This window comes from Lodderomyces elongisporus, chromosome 1 (genome assembly GCF_030384665.1).
Source record: "Lodderomyces elongisporus chromosome 1, complete sequence".
NCBI lineage: Eukaryota > Fungi > Ascomycota > Pichiomycetes > Serinales > Debaryomycetaceae > Lodderomyces > Lodderomyces elongisporus.
In genome coordinates this window covers 1,021,261-1,042,426 of record NC_083673.1, presented here as the reverse complement: position 1 = coordinate 1,042,426, position 21,166 = coordinate 1,021,261, and the positions used below count along the sequence as shown (strand labels likewise).

The 21,166-nt window shown below is 38.2% G+C and overlaps 7 protein-coding genes across 7 annotated transcripts; all 7 read left to right on the top strand. All coding sequences in view use genetic code 12, as the record gives it.

The window, feature by feature from the left end:
• Positions 1-42: 42 nt before the first annotated feature.
• PMU1_1 (putative phosphoglycerate mutase pmu1) lies at positions 43-1,038 on the top strand (the record flags this gene model as incomplete). The annotated part of the gene is made up of 1 exon (XM_001527811.1): positions 43-1,038. The coding sequence occupies one exon, from the start codon at positions 43-45 to the stop codon at positions 1,036-1,038; it is 996 nt and encodes a 331-aa protein (XP_001527861.2).
• An 864-nt stretch (positions 1,039-1,902) lies between these two features.
• Positions 1,903-4,110, top strand: PLB3_1 (Lysophospholipase 3; the record flags this gene model as incomplete). The annotated part of the gene is made up of 1 exon (XM_001527810.2): positions 1,903-4,110. The coding sequence occupies one exon, from the start codon at positions 1,903-1,905 to the stop codon at positions 4,108-4,110; it is 2,208 nt and encodes a 735-aa protein (XP_001527860.2).
• Positions 4,111-4,668: 558 nt separating this feature from the next.
• Positions 4,669-7,587, top strand: DIP2 (beta transducin; the record flags this gene model as incomplete). The annotated part of the gene is made up of 1 exon (XM_001527809.2): positions 4,669-7,587. One exon carries the CDS (start codon positions 4,669-4,671, stop codon positions 7,585-7,587), a length of 2,919 nt encoding a protein of 972 aa, XP_001527859.2.
• A 909-nt stretch (positions 7,588-8,496) lies between these two features.
• GAL11 (mediator complex subunit) lies at positions 8,497-12,042 on the top strand (the record flags this gene model as incomplete). Its single annotated transcript, XM_001527808.2, has 1 exon — positions 8,497-12,042. The coding sequence occupies one exon, from the start codon at positions 8,497-8,499 to the stop codon at positions 12,040-12,042; it is 3,546 nt and encodes a 1,181-aa protein (XP_001527858.2).
• A 385-nt stretch (positions 12,043-12,427) lies between these two features.
• Positions 12,428-13,067, top strand: stp1 (Low molecular weight phosphotyrosine protein phosphatase; the record flags this gene model as incomplete). Its single annotated transcript, XM_001527807.2, has 2 exons — positions 12,428-12,492; positions 12,617-13,067. 2 exons carry the CDS (start codon positions 12,428-12,430, stop codon positions 13,065-13,067), a joined length of 516 nt encoding a protein of 171 aa, XP_001527857.2.
• Positions 13,068-13,624: 557 nt separating this feature from the next.
• On the top strand, positions 13,625-15,826 carry NOT5 (general negative regulator of transcription subunit 5; the record flags this gene model as incomplete). Its single annotated transcript, XM_001527806.2, has 1 exon — positions 13,625-15,826. The coding sequence occupies one exon, from the start codon at positions 13,625-13,627 to the stop codon at positions 15,824-15,826; it is 2,202 nt and encodes a 733-aa protein (XP_001527856.2).
• A 2,029-nt stretch (positions 15,827-17,855) lies between these two features.
• On the top strand, positions 17,856-19,898 carry OPY2 (overproduction-induced pheromone-resistant; the record flags this gene model as incomplete). Its single annotated transcript, XM_001527805.2, has 1 exon — positions 17,856-19,898. One exon carries the CDS (start codon positions 17,856-17,858, stop codon positions 19,896-19,898), a length of 2,043 nt encoding a protein of 680 aa, XP_001527855.2.
• Between the last annotated feature and the right edge of the window lie 1,268 nt (positions 19,899-21,166).

The following is a 21,166-nucleotide window of genomic DNA, read 5'->3' as shown; positions in this document are numbered from 1 at the left end:
TTCTGTTTTTTCTTGATTTTTCATTTTTCGTATTCATCAACAATGTCACTTCTCATTCCTACTCAAGACGATTACAAAGATGCTCATGGCGATCCAGCTCAACAAGAAGAGTACTACAAATTGTGGGATAAACTTAGATTGGAAAGGAATTCCGATGGTCAATTGAAGTATCCGTGGGATTTTGAAGTTGTTCACGGCTTCTTTAAGCAAAGTGACCCAAAAACTGACGATTTAAACTTCAATTATGCTACTGACCATATGGGTCGTTTGAAATCGTGGCCAGCAATTATTTCTGAGTTGGTTGAGTTAAACAAGAATGCTCCAGATAACGTTGAGTACAAGTTGATTTTTTTGGCAAGACACGGAAACGGGTACCATAACGAGATTGTGACCAAATATGGTCTTGATGAATGGAATAGAGAATTACATAAATTGGGCGAGTATAACGGTATCAAATATGGACCAGATCCAGAATTGACCGAGTTGGGTTTGGCACAAGCCAAGGAAAATCATGATTTATGGGAAAATGAGTTGAAAGAAGGTGCTCCAATACCTAGTAAATTTTACGTTTCTCCATTACAAAGGTCTTGTAGAACATTACAGATCACCTGGGATGGGTTAAAACCAGAAGCGAAGCATCCACAAGTGCTCGAAAAGATTAGGGAGACAATTGGAAAGAATTTGTGCGACAAAAGATCTCCAAAGTCAGTTATAGACGAAAGATTTGGCAAATACGGATTTGAAACTGAGGGCGGTATAGTCGATGAAGAGGATATACTTTTCAAAACTGATAAGAGGGAGACGATGATAGAACAAACTTTAAGAATCATGGGTTTTTTACAAGATTTGTTTAACGAAGATTGTGATAAAGAACTGGGCAAAGTAGATAAAAAAGAGGCCGAGGAGAATATATTTATTTCAACTACTACCCATGCAGGAACCATTCGAGCATTTATCCTCGCCATTAACCATCGTAATTACACGATACCCACTGGTGGTATGCTTCCAGCAGTTGTGAAAGGAACAAAGAGACAATAATGGAGTGCCCTAAGTAGCAAACTTCAAGTTATAAAAAAAAATTTATAGATATTTTGAAAAGGACCCTTTTAAATTAGAGTAGCATCTGTACTTTTTGTCGCCTAATTTTTCCTTTTTGTTTTAATATTTTCATTTTCATTTTTTGAATGTCTGAAATCGGAGGGTGAGTGGATATAAGGATGGAGGGGAAGGAAGGCTATTAATAGAATATATATATATATATACAACTATATATAAATTAAGAACACATATTACACAAACTTTGATGTATTACAGAGGAAGGATTTCAAGATTGCTCTTGCCTATTTAGGACATCAATAACTCCACCGTGCGTATTAAATTCTTATCCTCGGAGATGGGGCACGAGGAAACCCTTTTAATCACTTTATCGATGTTGAACTGTATATATATATATATATTTATATCTACATGCAACAAATTTGGGAGAAATAGTAGTGATTTGTTACTATTCTGTCTACGTGGATTGAAAAAGAAAGTATACACACACAGAGACACATACACATACCCATTTTGGACAGCTAAATAGTGTTTGTTCTGTTTTTCTTTGTTTCATTTCCTTCTTTAAGCCTACCATTAGATAATCCTGAGGCTTAGGAACTCTCAGAATTTTTAGCTGTTTACGAAAACAAAATATCTACTTAAAGGGCTTTTCATTTCATTTCTTCCCTTACCTTTCCATTTATTTATTTTATTTTTTTTCCAACAATTCAGATTTCTGAAAAATCCACATCTTTGCACCTACACAATCCGCATCAGCTTTTGGTTCAATCAGTGTAGGATATCCTGTGTTTGTTAGGGCACCATTAAAAGGAAATTGATATTTATAAAAATACACATTTAATCATGAAGTTAATCCACGTGCTAAGCATAGCGGCGACTGTAATGTACCCTACAACAGCATTTTGGCCCTTTGATTCGGGGGATTCATCTTCTTCATCGTCAGCCACAGAAACAACGGGGGATAACTCGCCAACTGCAACCTCATCTGGCGATGGTGAAGCATGGTATCAAACATTGTTAAGCGGGTTCGGCATAGGAGGTGGCGATGAAAGTGGAAGTAGTGCTAGCGGCTCAGCTACGGAAACAGGCGCAGCAGCTACCGATGACTCAAACCCATACGCTCCTTACAATGCGACGTGCCCTTCTGGTCCTTTACTTAGAGAGGCTACAAAGATCTCAGATAACGAGGAAAATTACATTGAGAAAAGACATGAAATTACGAATGAAAATTTAATAAGCTTCCTCAAACGTGCCGACATTTCGGGCTTTGATCCGGAGTCATTTGTCAATGATAATGCCGATGAGCACAATATCACAATAGGCTTAGCGTTTAGTGGAGGTGGATATAGAGCAATGCTTTGTGGGGCAGGACAGTTACTCGCCACGGATGGTCGATTTCCAGATTCCAACGACCACGGGGTCGGTGGGCTTCTACAGGCAGCTACGTACTTGACGGGTTTATCTGGTGGTAACTGGTTAGTAGGGAGTTTAGTGATGAATAATTGGCTTTCTGTGGGTGATATCGTTAATGGTACTTCAGACATTTGGCAACTTGAAGACTCGATTTTGAATCCTAGCGGTATTCGAATTGACAAAACCATAGCTTACTATTATGGCTTGCGACAAGCAGTGTTAGCAAAACTGGGTGCGGGATTTGATACATCAATCACCGATATTTGGGGTAGAGCACTTTCGCATCAATTTTTTGAAGATGAAAGTGGCGGTGAAAATGTTACATGGTCCAGCGTGCGTAATATGTCACACTTTGAGGATCATACAATGCCGTATTTTTTGGTTGTTGCAAATGGGAGACAACCCAATACCTTGATTATAAATGAAAATAGTACGGTGGTGGAAATTTCTGCGTACGAATTGGGATCATGGGACAATTCATTAAAAGCGTTCACAGATGTGGAGTATTTGGGATCCAGTGTTGATGGCGGCAACCCAAACAATTCCAATGTTTGCGTGAAAAACTTTGACAATTCAGGCTATATTATGGGCACATCATCATCATTGTTCAACCAAATTGTTCTTCAGTTGGGTAATTATGATATAAACAGTGTTATCAAATCCATTTTGACCGATTTGTTGATGGACTTAAGTTACGAGCAAGCTGATATAGCTGCATATTCGCCAAATCCATTTTTTGGGTCACCATACGGGAACTCATCCGATATAGCTAACAATGATACCTTGTTTTTGGTGGATGGTGGAGAAGATCTTCAAAATGTTCCGTTTTATCCATTGATCCAAAATACTAGAGATGTTGACGTAATTTTTGCCTTTGACAATTCCGCAGATACTGATGATGCTTGGCCCAATGGAACATCCATTATGGAAACATACAAAAGACAGTTTTCTGTTCAAGGGAAGGGTACGCCTTTCCCATTTGTTCCTGATGTTGAAGGTTTTCTTGATGAAAATCTTCATTCGAAACCAGTATTTTTTGGCTGCAATGCTTCGGAGTTGGATAGTTTGATTGCATGGCACGGAAATAAAGACATCAATTCAACTGATGTGCCACTAGTTGTTTACATTTCAAACTTTAACCAGTCGTATTTTTCGAACTTTTCAACATTTAAGCTTTCCTATAAAGATGAAGAGAAATGGGGCACTATACAAAATGGCTTTGAAGTGATGTCGAGGAATAATTTGACAGATGACTCAGAGTGGCTCACTTGTGTAGGATGTGCTATTATCAGAAGACAGCAAGAACGATTTGGCCAGGAGCAAAGTGATGATTGTAAAAAATGCTTTGACGAGTATTGCTGGACTGGAGGCCCATCAAAAGCGGCTGCTGTTTCAAGTGTAGGCCAATTGAGCGAAATTACAGGAATAAATACTGATACGTCATCTACAGCCACGAGTACCGCAACCTCAGGTTCAGGTTCAGGTTCAGGCTCAGGCTCAGGTTCAGGACCAAGCTCTTCATCGAGCTCTAGTTCTACTTCTAGCAAACACAATGAAGGATTGCCGCTCAATGCCCCATCATCTTATATTTTGGTGATAGCTAATTTGATTTTTGGAGCCGTTATTGCATATTTATAGATGTTTCTTTTTTCCTTTGGTGATGCTTTTGTTTTCTTTTCTTCCATTATTACTATTACTATTATTATTATTTTAATTTTTTGTTTGTCTAGGCTTAATTATATTTAATTCTTTATTTCCTATCATAATGTGTATACACATACTTGTCTACAAATAAATTGGCACAAACACACACATATATGTATCGATGTATGTATCGATGTATGTATCGATGTATGTATCAATGTATGTATCAATGTATGTATCATTGTATGTATCAATGTATGTATCATTGTATGTATCAATGTATGCGTATATGGCTGTGTATGTATAAACTAGTAGTTGGGAGAACTTCTAGATTTGGGTCTCTTGAATTTTGCGAGCGCGACCTCATCGGACAAGGGCATCTGAAAATTTAAATATTCATGAAAGAGAGTATAATGCTTATACAATAAGTATTTCTCATCCTATCTCTTTCTTCTTCTTTTTTTTCTCCATCTTGTAATTTTTTTTTTCAGACAACACAGATCAAGATCTATCATCAAACTTAAAGTGTTATATAACCCACATAAATAGACAATGGTCAAGTCGTATAGTAGATACGATCAGGAAAAGGTGTTTGGTGTCATCACCTCACAATCAAATATATTATGGCTACCGCCCAGCGAGACCCAGTCGTCAACATCAGCAGGAAGAGCTGTAACATCTGGGTTAGAAGAAATATTAATATGGGATATCAAGACGGGAGAGCTTTTGCAAAGATTCAATGATGGATTGACACCGGGTGCTTCAAACTCGAGCACTACAGTGGCTCCCAGTCCCGTTACACACCTCTGTTTCCATCACCCCACAAATTTGATTGCAGCCGGGTACGCCGATGGTAGTATCAAGATATGGGATGTAAGTTCGCAGTCGGTGCTTATGACATTTGAAGGACACAAATCGAGTATTTCACAGCTCAAGTTTGACCGAAGCGGTACTAGATTAGTCAGTGGTTCCAATGACGCAAGCATTATACTATGGGACCTTGTTGGAGAATCAGGATTGTTCAAATTAAAGGGCCACAAGGGTCCCATTTCTGGTGTGCAATTTTTATCACAAAACGATAGCACAAATGATATTGATAGTATGGAAGACTATATCTTGAGTAGTTCAAGGGACGGAATGATCAAGTTGTGGGAATTAAAAAGCCAACAATGTATAGAGACTCACATGGCTCACAGCAGTGAATGCTGGTCTATGGCGGTGAATGGAACGAAGGACACTCTTTTGACAACAGGAAACAAAGACCAAGTAAAAGTATGGATTATTGATCTTGCACTTGATGACGGGGAGAAAATTACCGAGAGAGGCTCGTTTGAAAAGCAAAGCAGGGCCCGTGGTAATGAGATACATTTCAAGAATATCAAAAAAGGTGGCATTTTAGTAGAGTTATTTGCCATACAAAATGCCGATAGAACCATCGAAGTTTTTAGAGTACGATCAGAAGATGAGATGAAAAAAGGTATAAGTAAAAGAATGAAAAGATTAAAGGATAAAGGCATGGATGATGAAGAGATTTTGCAGTCTATACGAGATTCTGAAATCAGTATGCTTATAACACAATTTGCAACAATTAGGGCCTCTTCAAAAATCCAATCCTGCAACTGGGCCGGTACTGGAGGGAAAAAATTGGATATCCTTATTTCTTCAACAAACAATAGTATTGAATACGACTCTTTAATCACACCTGAAAACTTGAAGAAAGCGCAACCTACTGATGTACAAGCCAATAAGCTTTATCTGATTGAACAGTTGGGCCACAGGTTTGATATTAGAGCAATGGACATATCACCGGAGGATGACAAGCTATTGGCCACAGCTTCAAACGGGGAATTGAGAATATGGAACACCAGAACGTACAATGTGATACGATCCTTCACATTGGAAGGTGGGTATGCCTTGTGTTGTAAATTTTTACCTGGTGGCTCGTTGGTTGTTGTTGGTTTCAAAAATGGAGATCTCGAGCTTTATGATTTGACTACTTCATCTTTAGTAGACAGAGTAGAGAGGGCACACAGCTTGAATACAGGAACAGATGATAATAGTGCCGCTATATGGTCCATGGACTTGACATCAGATGGGAAAACATTGGTCACAGGTGGAAATGACAAGTGTGTCAAGTTTTGGAATTTAAAAGTTGTTCAAGACGTTGTCCCTGGAACCACTTCAGTGATCAATAAACTTAAATTTGTACACACCCAGACTTTGGATTTAAACGAAGATGTCTTGTGTGTTAGAATATCGCCGGATGATAAATACCTTGCTATATCTCTTCTCAACAATAATGTCCAAGTTGTGTTTTTGGATTCATTGAAACTATATCTCACATTATTTGGCCATAAGTTGCCAGTGCTATCAATCGATATCTCGGCTGACTCGAAGTTAGTTATTACATCTTCAGCAGATAAGAACATCAAGATTTGGGGTCTTGATTTCGGTGATTGCCACAAGTCAATTTTTGCCCACCAGGACTCGGTTATGAATGTGAAATTTATTGGTACTTCGCACAATTTCTTTTCAAGTGGTAAAGATGGATTGATCAAGTACTGGGACGGGGACAAGTTTGAGTGCATTCAGAAGCTACCCGCGCACCAAAGTGAAGTATGGTGTATGGCCATTAGTCGAAATGGGTTGTTTATGTGCTCAACATCACACGATCACTCGATTAGGCTCTGGTCTGCTACTAGCGACCAAGTCTTTCTTGAAGAAGAGCGTGAAAAGGAGTTGGATGAGATGTATGAAAACAAGTTGCTTAGTCAACTTGAAGGCGAGGAACCTGCTCACCCAAATAATGGGGGTGAGGACGGTGAAGGTGATGAGGAAGGTGGTAATGATCAAGTTGAGAGAGTGACAAAGCAGACGATGGAGACATTAAAGGCTGGTGAAAAATTAATGGAAGCGCTTGACTTGGGTGTTGAGGATCTTGAAAAGACCAAACTTTATGAATCGCAAGTAAAAGCTGGCCACAAGGATGCAGTTCGGGAAACTCCAAATGCTATCTTGTTGGCCTTGAACATGACGGGGCCACAATATGTACTAGATACACTTGTCAAGATCAAACCTTCACAATTTGACGATGCATTATTGGTGTTACCATTCTCTTATTGTCTCAAGTTGTTCCAAATGATTGAGATTTGGACCAACAAGGAAAATATTTCAAAGAATGTCACCAATCTTTCGCTCATATGCAGGGTTTTGTTTTTCGTTGTTTCCTCAAATTCGAAGGAATTGATCAGTCAAAAGGATCCAAACTTGAAGAATCAGTTGATTGCTGTTAAGGAACAATTGAGGTTGAATCTTTCCAGGACTTGCAAGACGTTGGGTGTCAACACCCAAGGTCTTCGCTTTTTAAAACAACAATGGAAATTGACGCATGGGACTGAATTTATTGATGAAGAAGAGCAAAGAAATTATGAAGACAAGCGAGCCATCAAGAGAGTCTATCAAACTATTTAATGCAAGTAAACTTTTAGACAAGTTGGTCTATACAGATATACATACATACATACATACATACATATATATATATATATATATATATATATATGAACTATTTTTGCCCTTTCCCCTATTAGATTATTCCTCTTTTTGTTTGATTTATTTCAGTTTTTTTCTATCTTTACTTTAAACTCTCCTTAAAACTAGTGATTATATTTTCTTGATCCTGATGTTTGTATGATTACTACTTGTTTTCAAGGAAATATGAATTGACTCTTTTTCTCTTTCCATTATGAAGTCGTTAGTGCATCTACTATTTCAATTCGCTAGATGTTTACCTAGCCATTAATGATTACTCAGTCTAGTAATTTTTTCTTTCAAATTTTTTTTTTTCTCTTCTTTTCTTCTCTTATTATATATTAATAAATATATAAATATATTTATTTATTTATTTACTTGCACTTTAATTTTTTTGCCTGTTCGCTCATAGTCCAAAATGTCGGAGCACCAAAAAAAAAAGAAATATCAATACTATTCACTAACTTCTATTGTGTACATACACAAATTTTAATTTTTTAATTCTTTTATTATTTTCTAGTAATATTATTCTTATTTATTATTTATTATTTATTATTTTTTTTATCACTCGTTCTAACGAAAACCACTCAGAGCTATTAATTACAGAAAAACAGCCAAAATCATCACGGCTGAAGAAAGGGTTACCAAGAAGAACCATCATCATTTGTCTTAAACCCCGTGAGCAGTATCAAAGATATACTCTTTATTCTTTATTCTTTCTATTTTCTTCTCTTTCATATTGTTTCCTACCTTATTTGTGTTGAAGAGGTTGGCATAATTTGTTGAAAGTTCTTCTACGCATCCGGATCAACCCCATCCAGAGACTAGTTTAATTGAGAAAATTGCAAAATGAACATCAATAATGTTCAACAACAGCAACAACAACAACAGCAGCAGCAGCAGCAAGGTGGCAATGGGAATGGTGCAAACTTCGGCAGGGCAACATCTTGGCAAGGGATGTATACCGGCGAGGAGAGACAACGGGTTGTGCTGATTATTATGAATACTTTATCGGACTTGCACGGTTCAAACCCTAGTTTTGATTTTCAACGATTGACCAAGATGGCTCAGGACTTTGAAAAAATTGTTTATGAGAAATCTCCATCTCGAGAAGAGTATTTGAAAGCTATTAAGCTGAAGGTGAATCAGCTCCGACTCCAAAAGCAACAATTGGGAGGCGGTGTTGCCAGCGGTACCGGTGGGGGTAATACTGGCGTTGGAAATATTGTTGGTGGAACTGCAGCGCAAAGTCTTCCCCAGCAACAACAACAACAGCAGCAGCAGCAGCAGGTTGTGCGTAATAATTTCAACAATAACGGTAACGGTAATGCCAACATCAGTCAAAATGCACAGTTTTTAAATCTGCAGGCCCAAGTAAGTGCTCAATCCCAAGCACAAATTCAAGCACGTCAGCAACAACTTCGCCAAATGGTCAACAAAAACCAACAGAACCAACAGAATCCCCAGGGCCAACAGAATGTGCTGATGCAGCAAAACCAGAGACCGCCTCAACAACATATGCCTCAAACGCAACCACTCTCTCAGCAACAACCACAACCACAACAGCAACCACAACCACAACAACAGGTGCGTGCTGGAAGTGGCAATGGCAATACTGCCGGGACCCAACAAGTGCCACCACAGTTGCTTCAGCTTATACGGAACTCACCTATTCCTCCTCCATTACTTAGCAAGATCCCGAACTTACCCAAAGGCATAACTACATGGAATCAAATATTTGACTGTATCAGACGTAAAGTCATTTCGCAGGATGTATTGCCCTTGATTCGGGATATCCATTCAACGCACATGCAACTCGTGATGCGCCAGCAACAACAAAAACAAAGTATGACCAATAATCCGAATGCCGTGACTGGAAGTGGAGGTGTTCCCGCAGCAGGAACCACGCAAATTGGACCAAATGCTGGTTCCGTAGATGCAAATTCATTGCAACTTTCTGGCAAGCAAACCAATAACGTAAACAATGTGAACTTGGGTAATTTGACGCCTCAACAACGCGAGCAATTTCTCCAAGGACAGAGGGTCTCTCAAAACCAACAAACTTCGTCCACTAATATTCCACCAAGTATGATGATAAATGCGGGATTGCAGCCACAACAGCAGCCACAATCAGTTCAGCCCACTCCAACAATGTCTTCTCAGAACTTTCAACAGCAAAAGCAACAGCAGTTCCAGCAACCTGTTCCTCAAGTACAGCAAACTCAACAGCTATCACAACCGCAGCAGCAACAGCAGCAGCAGATGCGCCAACAGCAAATCTCTCAACAAGCACCACCACCACCACCATCACAACAACAACAACAACAGCCGCAGCAACAGCAACAGCAGCAGCGACCACAAAGCGTACCACAGCCTCCACCGCAAGGTCAGGTTGGTCAAAAGCCTCCACAGTTTCAGATTACTCCACAGGATTTTGCAAAGTACTCGAATGATGCTTTAGCTGTTTTGAGTAGACTACAACAACAGAAGCAAATAGAAGGACAAATTGATAGCAATATGAGAGATACGTTTATTCGGAAGTACATTCTTCATCAAAAGACCCAACTATGGAAACAACACCAGGCTGCTCAGGGGAACACAGGTATGCTTGGTACCAATACGCAATCTCAAGCACCATTACAGCAACCTCAACAACCTCAACAACCTCAACCTCAACCACAGCCTCAACCACAGCTTCCGCCCCAACAGCAAGGACCACAACAGCAGCAAAATATATCTGGTTTTCAAGCTACCGCCCGTCCTTCTGCTCAATTTAATCAAGGAAATCCGGCATCAATGCAAAGCAATGTGCCACAATCTCTGCCTATGATGAATAACAATAACAACAACATTGTTAATTCCAACAATATGAATCCCCAGTTGAATAATAACGCTGTCATCAACCCTCATTCCTCACCTGTGATGCCTCAACACGCTATGAATCAAAACGTTGTTTCTGGTCCAGTTCCTATTAACCAACAGGGAAAATCATTGAACGGAAGGGTCGGTCCAGGAGGCAATATTGGCGTTGCCGCACTATTCCCTCCTTTAACGGATGAGGCCAAGCTTCGATTGAGACAGCTTATAGAAGAAGTTTCTCGGAATAATGTACTTTTGAAGGATGTTACTGGGCTTCTCTCCCAAAAAGACAAGACGAATGTTCGCAATGCGATGAATAGCATACAAGAGCAGTTTGGTAATGTTGATTCCATCATAAGTTATTTTTTCTTGCTTACAAAAAATGCAGAGGGTACTAAGAGATTGATTCAAATGAAGTATATGACCAAAAACATACTTGAGAATTTACACCGCGGCGTCTATTTAGCTGCTCCAGATTTATTAGAAAAGCTTCGAAATCAATATGCAAAATATTTTGATTATGTCAAGGAGCAGATCAATTTAAGACGTCAACAAGTTAGTGCCAATGCAAATGTTGGTGCAAGTGCTGTAGCTGATATGTCTCACCAATTAACACCTTCTTTACAGCCTCCACCCGTTAGACAAGTTCCTCAACAACTACAACAACAACCACCGCCATCATCACAGCAACAACAACAACAACAACAACAACAACATCAGCAGCAACAGCAACAGCAGCAGCAAGGTAATATTCTTACTACCGCTGCTAGACCAAGTCAGCCTTTCCCAAATCAGAATCCGCAATCATCACCGCAAATGTTTACACCTTCGTTACCACCGGCAGGATTACCACCGCAAAATTGGGCTAATGTACCAGGTGCTAATCCACTCATGGTGAACATGCAACAACATCCACCACCACAGTCCCAGCAGCAACCAAATATAGTGCCAAATACCTCGAATGTCCCTATTTCCACGATCCCACAAAAGGTGCCTGCGCCGCAAAGCAAGGCCAAGAAACCACCTCCAAAGAAGAAACGGACGAGTAGCGCTACAGCTGCTACACCTAATGCGTTGGCCTCTTCGATTAAAACTCCGCATAACGTGAATACACCCCAAATTCAGACATCAGGCCAATCACCGCAGACAAAGACTACTCCTTTGGGAGGATCTAATGCTGCTTCAGGTACAGTACCAACACCAAAGGCTACATCGAATGGTTCTGGTACTACTGTTGGGCTTGGTGGTGGTGCGACGGAAGCTACTACTTATGCAACAGCTCCTGAAATGGACATTTTTTCATCGTCGAGTGATCTGATTCAAAGAAAGGAACTTTCTGTAACTGATCCTGTACAGTTTTTTGCAGAGACAATGAAGAAGTTGTTGAATATTGAGCAAAATAGTGATGCAAGTGACCCAGATGAAACAGAGAAGTTCAAGGAAGAGAATGATTCAGCAGCAGTTCTTCTCGCCATTACTTCAAGTTTCAAACAAGTGCGCGGTATTGATGATATGTGTGTGGACAGTATCTTCTAGAATTTTCAAGTTTTACAAGTTTTACAAGTTTTACAAGTTTTTCAAGTTTTTCAAGTTTTTCAAGTTTCTCAAGTTTTTCAAGTTTCTCAAGTTTTATTGAGAAAATTACTTTGATTTATATGGCTTGGAAGGTATATATATATCTAATTATACAGTTGTAATCAATAACATTTAATCAAGTCTTGTAAAGTCGAGTAAGGTAAAAGTAGAGATAAAAGTGATATATAATATTAAAGTTGATTTTTGAAGAGATATGGAATAATGGGTACAAGAAAGTTGAAGTTAACACTACCAAATGTGATTGAGAAATACTCTCCGCATTCAATTTCGTCATCCTCTAGAAAGAGATTATACCGCCATCAATCCACTTTTATTTAAACACATAATGGCACCATTATTCGATCCCAAAGAGAAGCAAATATCAGTAGCATTTGTATGCTTGGGCAACATGTATGTAATACTAGTTGAAGAGAATAATACAAATTTTTGAAAGGATTGTCACCTTTTTTTCGTTTTTGTTCTTATTTTTTTAAGTCTTTTGAAAACTTGACAGTTAACTAACATTTCTTATTAGTTGTCGTTCGCCCATGGCAGAGGCTATATTTAAACACAAGGTGCAACAGTTGGGATATTCTTCGTATTTCAAAAATATAGAGTCTTTTGGCACTTCGGGATGGCATATAGGAGAGTCGCCAGACTCTAGGTCTTCGAGAACATGTCGTAAGCATGGCGTTCCTGTGAATCATTCAGCACAGCAAATCAGCTCAAAAGACTTTGATAGATTTGATTATGTAATTGGTATGGATGAGAGCAATTTGAGCGATTTGAAATATATGCAGTCAAAGAGTAGTAAGGATAAGGGTACACAAGTTGAGTTGTTTGGTAAATGGAGAAGTAATATGGAATTTGATAAGATTGTTGGTGATCCATACTATGGAGGAAACGATGGATTTGAATATAATTTCAAGCAAATCAATCATTTTGCCGAGGAGTTCTTGAAGCAAGAAGTAGGAACATTAGACTAGTCAAGTGGTAGTAATTGTCAGTAAGTGTTGCTATAAATATATATATACATATATATATATAATTCATTTACTTTATAGAGAATAGAATATACAGTAGTAGTAATAGTAACAACAGTAATAGTAACAGCAGCAGCAGTATCAATAGCAGAAATAAAAAAAAAGAAAAGAAAAGGTCAAGGATACAATAATATCACTTTTGGAGTTCAATATATGAAGTTTATGGCATTTTTTTTTCTTTCATAGAAAATCAAAAATTGATGATTTTGCTGATTTTGCTGATTTTGCTGATTTTGCTGATTTTGCTGATTTTGCTGAATTTTCTGATTCTGCTGGATTTGCTGAAAGGTGCTACTGAATGGTAGTGGATGGTAGTTGTTTTTTTGGTAGAGTTCTCACCATCAATTTTTACAACACAAAATGAGCCTTTGCAAAATTTAAAGATTACCTCCAACTCCCCACTTCACACGTCCAACACCATCTTTGTAGTAATCTCGACACCGAAATAGGAATATAAGCAAAAGAAGATTTAACTACGCAGAGGAGACACTGTTTACACCATGAGCGCGAGGAAGTTACAGCACGAGTTCGATAGGCTAAACAAGAAGATTGCGGAAGGGTTAGCTGCGTTTGAAGAAATCAAGGGCAAGATTCAAACTTGCGAAGTGCCAAGTCAACGCGAGAAACTCGAAAATGATCTCAAGAAAGAATTAAAGAAGTTGCAAAGGTGCAGGGATCAATTAAAGTTATGGCTTGGTGATAATGGTATTAAGCTAGATAAAAATTTGTTACAGGATAATCGGTCCAAGATTGAACAAGCGATGGATGACTTCAAGGAAGTTGAACGAAATTCCAAGATTAAGCAATTCTCAAACGAAGGGTTGGAAATGCAAAAAGAAACACAGAAGCAGTCGAGATTTGGAGATGTGGCCAAGGTTCAAGAAGCGTGTGATTATATATCTGATATTATCCAACAGTTGAACAACCAGAACGATGAGTTGGATCGAGAATTGGAGAGTTTATCACAACAAATGAAGAAGAAAGGTGGTCACTCTTCGACAACCCTGGCAACTATTGAAGATATTAAGTATAAAATTGATCGAAATAATACTCATATCGACAAGTTGGAAGGTGTATTGGAAGATTTAGAGAATGACAGATTGGACCCAGCAAAAATTGATGATGTTAAGGATGACTTGGATTATTATGTTGAGATGAACCAGGATGATGATTATGTTGAGTATGATGAATTCTACGATCAGTTGGAAGTTGCTGACGATGACGATGAAAATGACATTGAAATAGAAGGAAGTTTAGCACAAATGGCTACTGAGACGATTGAAGAAGAAGAAAGAAAGAGGTTGGAGTTGCAACAATTAGGAACTCAACAGTCGGAAGCTACAAGGGCAACCCACTCTGCTGCGTCTCAGACCGCAGGTACTACAACGGGTGCATCAGCTTCTGCATCTGCATCTGCATCCTCCGCGCTGTCGCATCCTCACCATTCTCATCACCCATCCTCCCATAGTGGAAAATCTTTATCTGTGTCTAATGAGCCACATTTGCAGGGACATGTATCATCAAGCAGTGGTGGATTGCACAATACTGCCAATGTTTCTGCGGCGCCAGTGAAGAAATTGAGGCATCAAACATCAAATGTCGCTCTTGCACCGGCACCACCACCTCCAATTACTAGTGGTAATTCGTACTCTAATGTTATAAAAGCTGCACAGGCTGCTCAGTTAAACAACAACAACAACAACAACAACAATAATAATAATATTAATACTACTACTACTAGTAGTAGTAACAACAATGGCAGCAGCAGCGGCATCAATGCTGCAAACGTCATTAGTGGCGGAGGAAACACTACAAGTCACACTAGTACACCTATTGTCAATAATAATGTACCGCTCGCAACAGCCTTGGCAAAAAGTGTTAACAATAACAACAATACCAACGTTGCAACCCCGGGCAAGGCGCAACCTCCTCCCGGGTTAGCGCATATTGCTTCTGCTAATAACGTCATCAATAATATTGCTAGATCTCAGTCGTCGTCACCGCTTCCGAGTCAAATTAAACTTCATAATCTTAATGATGGCGAGTTGTTGCGAAAAAAAGTGTCTAATGCATCTCAGCTGTCTACTGCAACCAATAATACCACTGGTAGTGCAACAAATGGTGATGGCACTGTGTATTTTGGCGACTCTATTAATCAGTTCACCAATGTTGCCAATAGCCGATTACAGGATCCGTTACCGTTCCAGTCGATTAGCAATCTTTTGGAGTCGTCCTTGTTGAATTGTCCGGATTCTTTTGATGCAGAGAAGCCGAGACAATATACACCAAAGACTGTGCACCCTTCACTGATTGATTATCCACAGGAGCCCATGTATGAGTTGAATAGTGTTCACTATATGCAAAAATTTGATGATGACTTGTTATTCTGTTGTTTTTACTATGGCGAGGATGGATGCATGGACAATTTTGCCAAGTGGAATGCTGCCAAAGAGTTGACTAAGAGAGGCTGGGTATTCAACGAGGAGTTGAGTCAATGGTGTCTTAAAAGTACTGGTAAGACAACTGGTAAAATAGGCAGATCTAGATCATCCTCTATAGCACCTACTGCGCTTGCAGGTGGCAATAGTGCATCTGATCAGTCTTTAACAGAGAACAATGGCGGAGGTGAGAAGGAGATGTATACAAAGTATTTTGATGAAAAGACTTGGTTGATTAGAAATTATAATTACCAGAAAGTATGAAGAAATAGGAGGTTGGTAGATATAGAATAGGGCGGATAAAAGAATAAAAGAATCAAAAAATAAAAGAATAAAAGAGCAAAAGAACTCTAAAAAAAAACGTAACTGTTACTTGACTTTGAAGTGAGACTCAAAAATAAAATAATAAAAAAAAAAACTGTAGTTGTAGTTATAATTGTATTTACTATAAAAAACAGTTGTAGCTGTCCAATTTGTGCAAGCCAATGTATGTGACCCCATATGTATAAAGCTGTTTTTTTGTTTCAGAAGTTGTTTATATTTTGTTAGTTGGTGTTTCAGAATATATATAGTTTGTGTCTACGCGTTTGAAACAACAATAGAATAGGAATAAAATAAAATAAAATAGTATAAATAAAATATGTATAAATTATTGTAGTATAAATTGATGCACTGGTGTTTGTAACTGGTAGCACACAATGTATTTTTTTATTTTTTATTTTTTTTTTTATTTTATTTTTTTTTGACTTTATTTTTAAATGCTTTTTGATATATATAGACGAAAAACAAACTTTGGATACGAAGTTGAACAAACTGATGAAATAGACCATGTACCTATCCCACTGGAAAGAGAAGAAAAATTCATGTCTATTTTTCATTTTCATTTTCTTCAATTTATTTATTTTTTTGCAACACGCCCGAAAATTGGATACCTGAGCAGTTCCTTTTTGCTTTTGAATCAAAATGTTGCAACAACCAACAACAAGTTAACTTTTGTATACATTTAATCTACTTTATTGTTTGCGTGCGCAAAGTCAAAAAAATAAATAAGTAAATAAATAAAAATACATAATAAGAAATAAAAAATAAAACATTAATTTATATTCAGTGATTCTAGACGTGCATTGAGTTAAACACCTCATGGAAAGGGTAAGTTTTTAGTCCCAGAATGTGTGCTGCGTGCCTTTGGCATCTAGTCAGTGCAAGTAACAATTAGACACAAAGAAAGGGAAAATAAAAATCAGGTGCGGATGGAGACTGGGACTGGTACTGGAACTGGGACTGGGACTGGGACGAAGGCTGAAGACTGAAGAGTAAAAAGATTTGATATTAAGACCAAATCGAAAGAAAATATGGCAAAAAAGAAAACGGCGAATAAAATCAACTATGAATTAGTAAACATCGATTATTTGCAGGTACCGAGATATTACAAAAGGTAAATGGTTTTTCAAACTGTGTTTTCCAAAGTAAATTTTGTTTCTTTTGTTTCTTTGTTTCTTTGTTTCTTTCTTTCCTCCCATCTTGTAGACTAAATCCAGTGAAATGGAATGAAAAAGACATGGATGGTTTACTCCTTCTGAAAGTATGGAACATCACACAAGTATAGGGGGCTATTGACAACCTTCTCCCTTTCCTCCTTTTTTTGTTCAAACTAGTGCTCTTTATATTGGCATACTTTACTATCGTGATCATCTTCTATTTTTACATTTTATATATTTATGATGTTTTAATTTTTTTAATTTTTTAATTTTTTTAATTTTTTAATTTTTTTAATTTTTTATTTTTATTTTATTTTTTTAATTTTTATTTTTATTTTTTATTTTTTATTTTTTTGAGAGTGCATATTTGAAGTTTGCAGATCCACATTTGATGATATCACTCCAAAGAGGCGGTAGACGAAGAAAGACAAAAAGACCAAAAAAAAAAGACAAAAAAGAGAGAGAGACACATCCTTAGATCTTTTCATTCACCTTGATTCTTCAGCTTTTGATCAGATACCTTAGCCTTATATCATCTGCTTTACCATTTGTGTTTTCCATCTATATTTTTTTTTTGTTCCGTTGAATGACCACCAAAACACAAGGAGATACCAAATATTTCACCAATACGCACTTTCCAACCCCTTACATTTGTACCTTACAACTTTTTAATTGATTTGATTTGGTTTTTTTTTTGTCTTTTTTTTCATTTTGCTCCTTTATCTTTTCTTTTCCACTTTTGGTTTTTATCATTATTTTCATTTTCATTTTCATTTTCATATCCTTGTTTACAAAACATCAGTAATCATAGTACCATGCAAATACTACAGACAAATGTATTCGAAAATCCCATTCCCAGCAACTTGTTGTTAAAAAGAGATGACAGTTCTGCTAGTTCCACAAGCACGAGTCCTTCTTCCACTATCACATCCAGCGATTCTAGCGCATCAAGTACATCGACGGGATGTCCAGTCCTAGGAGATTGTGTGTGTCCGAATAAAGACGAACAATGTGTACAAGTTGCAGCCACTGAATCTAGGTGTGCTTACAATAAATGCACCAAGATTGCAAGCTCGCTGAAACTAAACACCGGAGGAGTCGTTGGTGGTGTTATTGGTGGTGTGGCATTCATTGCCTTGGTTGCATTGTTCTTGTACTACTTCCTTATATATCGCAAAAAACACCCTTTGGAATTGGATGAAACCTATGATTATGACTATGAGTATGGCGATGAATATTACGACGACGATACTTTGGATGTCGACGGAGTTGGCATGGGTGCAAATGGACTCCATGGTGGTAGTGGTGCTGGTGGTGCTGGTAGTGGAGACCAAATGAGTGAAATTGCGTTGAAAAGATTAAATTCTGATCGGAAAATCCTGCAAAGAACCGATTTCGACCAGCTGAGTCGCGATGACGGATCGAATGGTGATACCAGGACAATTGGCGAGAAGAATTTATCACCAACTAGTGGGAAATTTAATACTAACAGTAATGGAGCGATGGGAGCCTTGGGAGCCTCGGGAGCCACAGGTGCCACAGGTGCCACAGGTGCCATGAGAGCCACGGGAGTAACAACTACTCCGTCTGCAGCAGGTGTTGCATCTCAACATCCACGCCCGCATCCACAGATGAGAAGAGGAGTGGTGAACAATCCAAGAAAGAATATGCGAAGAGTATCGTCGTACGAATCATTTACAAAACCCAGTGCAATAAAGCTGAAATCGAAACAACAACAAATATTAATGGCTCAGCAAAGACGAGCAAGACAGAAGAAGATTATACAGCAAGCTAACCAGCAGCTGCACCAATTACAACAACAACAACAGTTGCAGCAGTCGCAACAGCAGTCGCATTTGGGTCCAAATGGACCTAGTGGAGTGGATGATATTTATATGCAGCCATCAAATAGAAACTCTGTGGCCACTTCATTCTCCAATGCGTCGAATATTCTTCCTATTGCTTATATTGCTGGTGTCACAGTGCGGCCGACCCAGAAAAACACTCAGTCATTATATTCTTATGACTCGGACTCAATATTTTCTGATTTAAATACCATTGAAAATGCAAGTATTGTGAATGATGTTGTAATGGTGGGAAATAACCCCAAGCAAAGCAATGTGGACACTCATGAACCACCATCTCTGCATACTTCTCAAGGCCAACAAATAAATGGACCTGCAACTATGACGGCGATAAAAGCACAACCAAGACTAGTCAATGTGGATCGAATAGAAGAAGAGGAGGAGGAAGAGGAAGAAGAAGAAGAAGATGATGATGATAATGATTATAATGATTATGAAGGAGGGGAAGTTGTTGAGGGTCACTATGGTCAAAACTTTGGCAATCGCGGAACTGTGCAGGGATCGCAGAATATTATTCCGGTGAGAATAAATACAGTGACAGCAGGTAATGGTGCAGTTGATACGGACGATAGTGATGTTGATTCTGATATAGGTGAAATAACGCGTGCAACTTCTGTCAGGAGGACTACGAACAGTGCAAGTAATGCAAGTAAGGATACGCTAAAGAATAATTCGTTGCAAAACAGCAATTCCACCATGTACAATCGAGAGGTTATTATGGGAGCAAGTGGCAGTGACGATAATGATACGAATAGTGCATCGTATCCATCGATGGGAATGATGTCATATAATGAGAACAGAGACAGAGAGTCTACACGTGTTAGAGATAGTGCGCTTGATAGAGATAATGGATCAACTGTAGGGTCCTTTTTGTTTGATGTTGAGTTTGATGAGACACCACAAATACTTGCGCCAAAAAGAGTTTTGAGTAACCTTGAAGATGATTTCGAAGATGATGCCGCACTGAGGTCGAGTCCGTTCGCTGATCCGTAATTGTTTTTACATTTTTCACTTTTCAAGAAAAGAGAAAAACAAATATATTTCTTTTGGATAGGTATATTGATGACACTGTAATGTACTTATTCCTTTTTGGTTAGTTGTAATTTAGGGTTGTTTTTTATTGTTGTTCCTTTTCCCTATTTTTTATATAAATCTCTTTTTCTTTTTTTCTTTCTTGGTGGTTGTTCTATATTTATTCCTTGAAGAGAGTATAAGCAGACGCAAAAGAAGATTCCAAAACAAAGCTAAAAAAAAATTAAAATGGAAGAAGGAATTAAGCAAAAGGAAAAAGGTGAAAGGAAAAAGCTCTGATTTCTGATTCTCAGATTTATTTTGCAAAATAATTTGGTGAATCAAACAATAATTCCATTAAGTTAATCACGTGCACTGACGCTAGTTTAAAAATGGTGCTTATTGGTAATGTCACGTGTGCACTTGTAAGGATAGACTTTCCATAACCTTCTTTTTTTGCTCTCTCTCTCTCTCTCTCTTTAAAATTTAAATTTGTACCGGAAAACATGAAAACGAAGAAAGAAAAACCGTTGGGAGTATTGAAGAGAAAGAGGAAAAAGGAAAACGGAAAAAGAGAGGAAAAAGCGGTAAAGGAGCACAAACTGCCGAACATGTATAGCAGGTTAAACTCACTTTTTTTTTTAAAAATTTTGGGCTCTTTTATCTTTTGGTGAAGACACTTTTTATTTTCAATATACGGAGGAGACATTGGGTATTGGTATGCCACGCTCTTCCTCCCCTCCCCCCCCGCCCCCAGTTTCTTTCATTTCATTGGTCAATTGATCTAGGAGGATTCATTAGTGGAATTGGTTCAACAGCACCATAATTGTATTTTAGAAACAGTCTGTTATCGTGAAAAGAATTAAAAAACTGTATTTTCTTTTGTACCCTTAATTTTAGTTCCCAAAGTTTATTTGCCTAGTTGACCATGTGGGCTCTGTTTGATCATGTTTGCTATGCGCAATCGATGAGTTAATATGCGAAGAAAAAACTAAGACAAGAAGTTGCAAATGGTACTGGTACTGGTACTAGTACTGGTGCTGGTGCTGATGTTGGTAGTAAAAAAGTAGAGAAAGAAGAAGAAAAGAAAAATTTACAAGTAGAAGTTTCTTTACGTCATTATAATTGCTCTTTTGCTTATGCTACGGCACACACACAATTAATTAGCAATCCTGACTCTATACAATATTTGAACGGAAAAGGAATGGTTGATGTTTGTTTCCATTACCAACAGCCATGTAGCTAAGCGA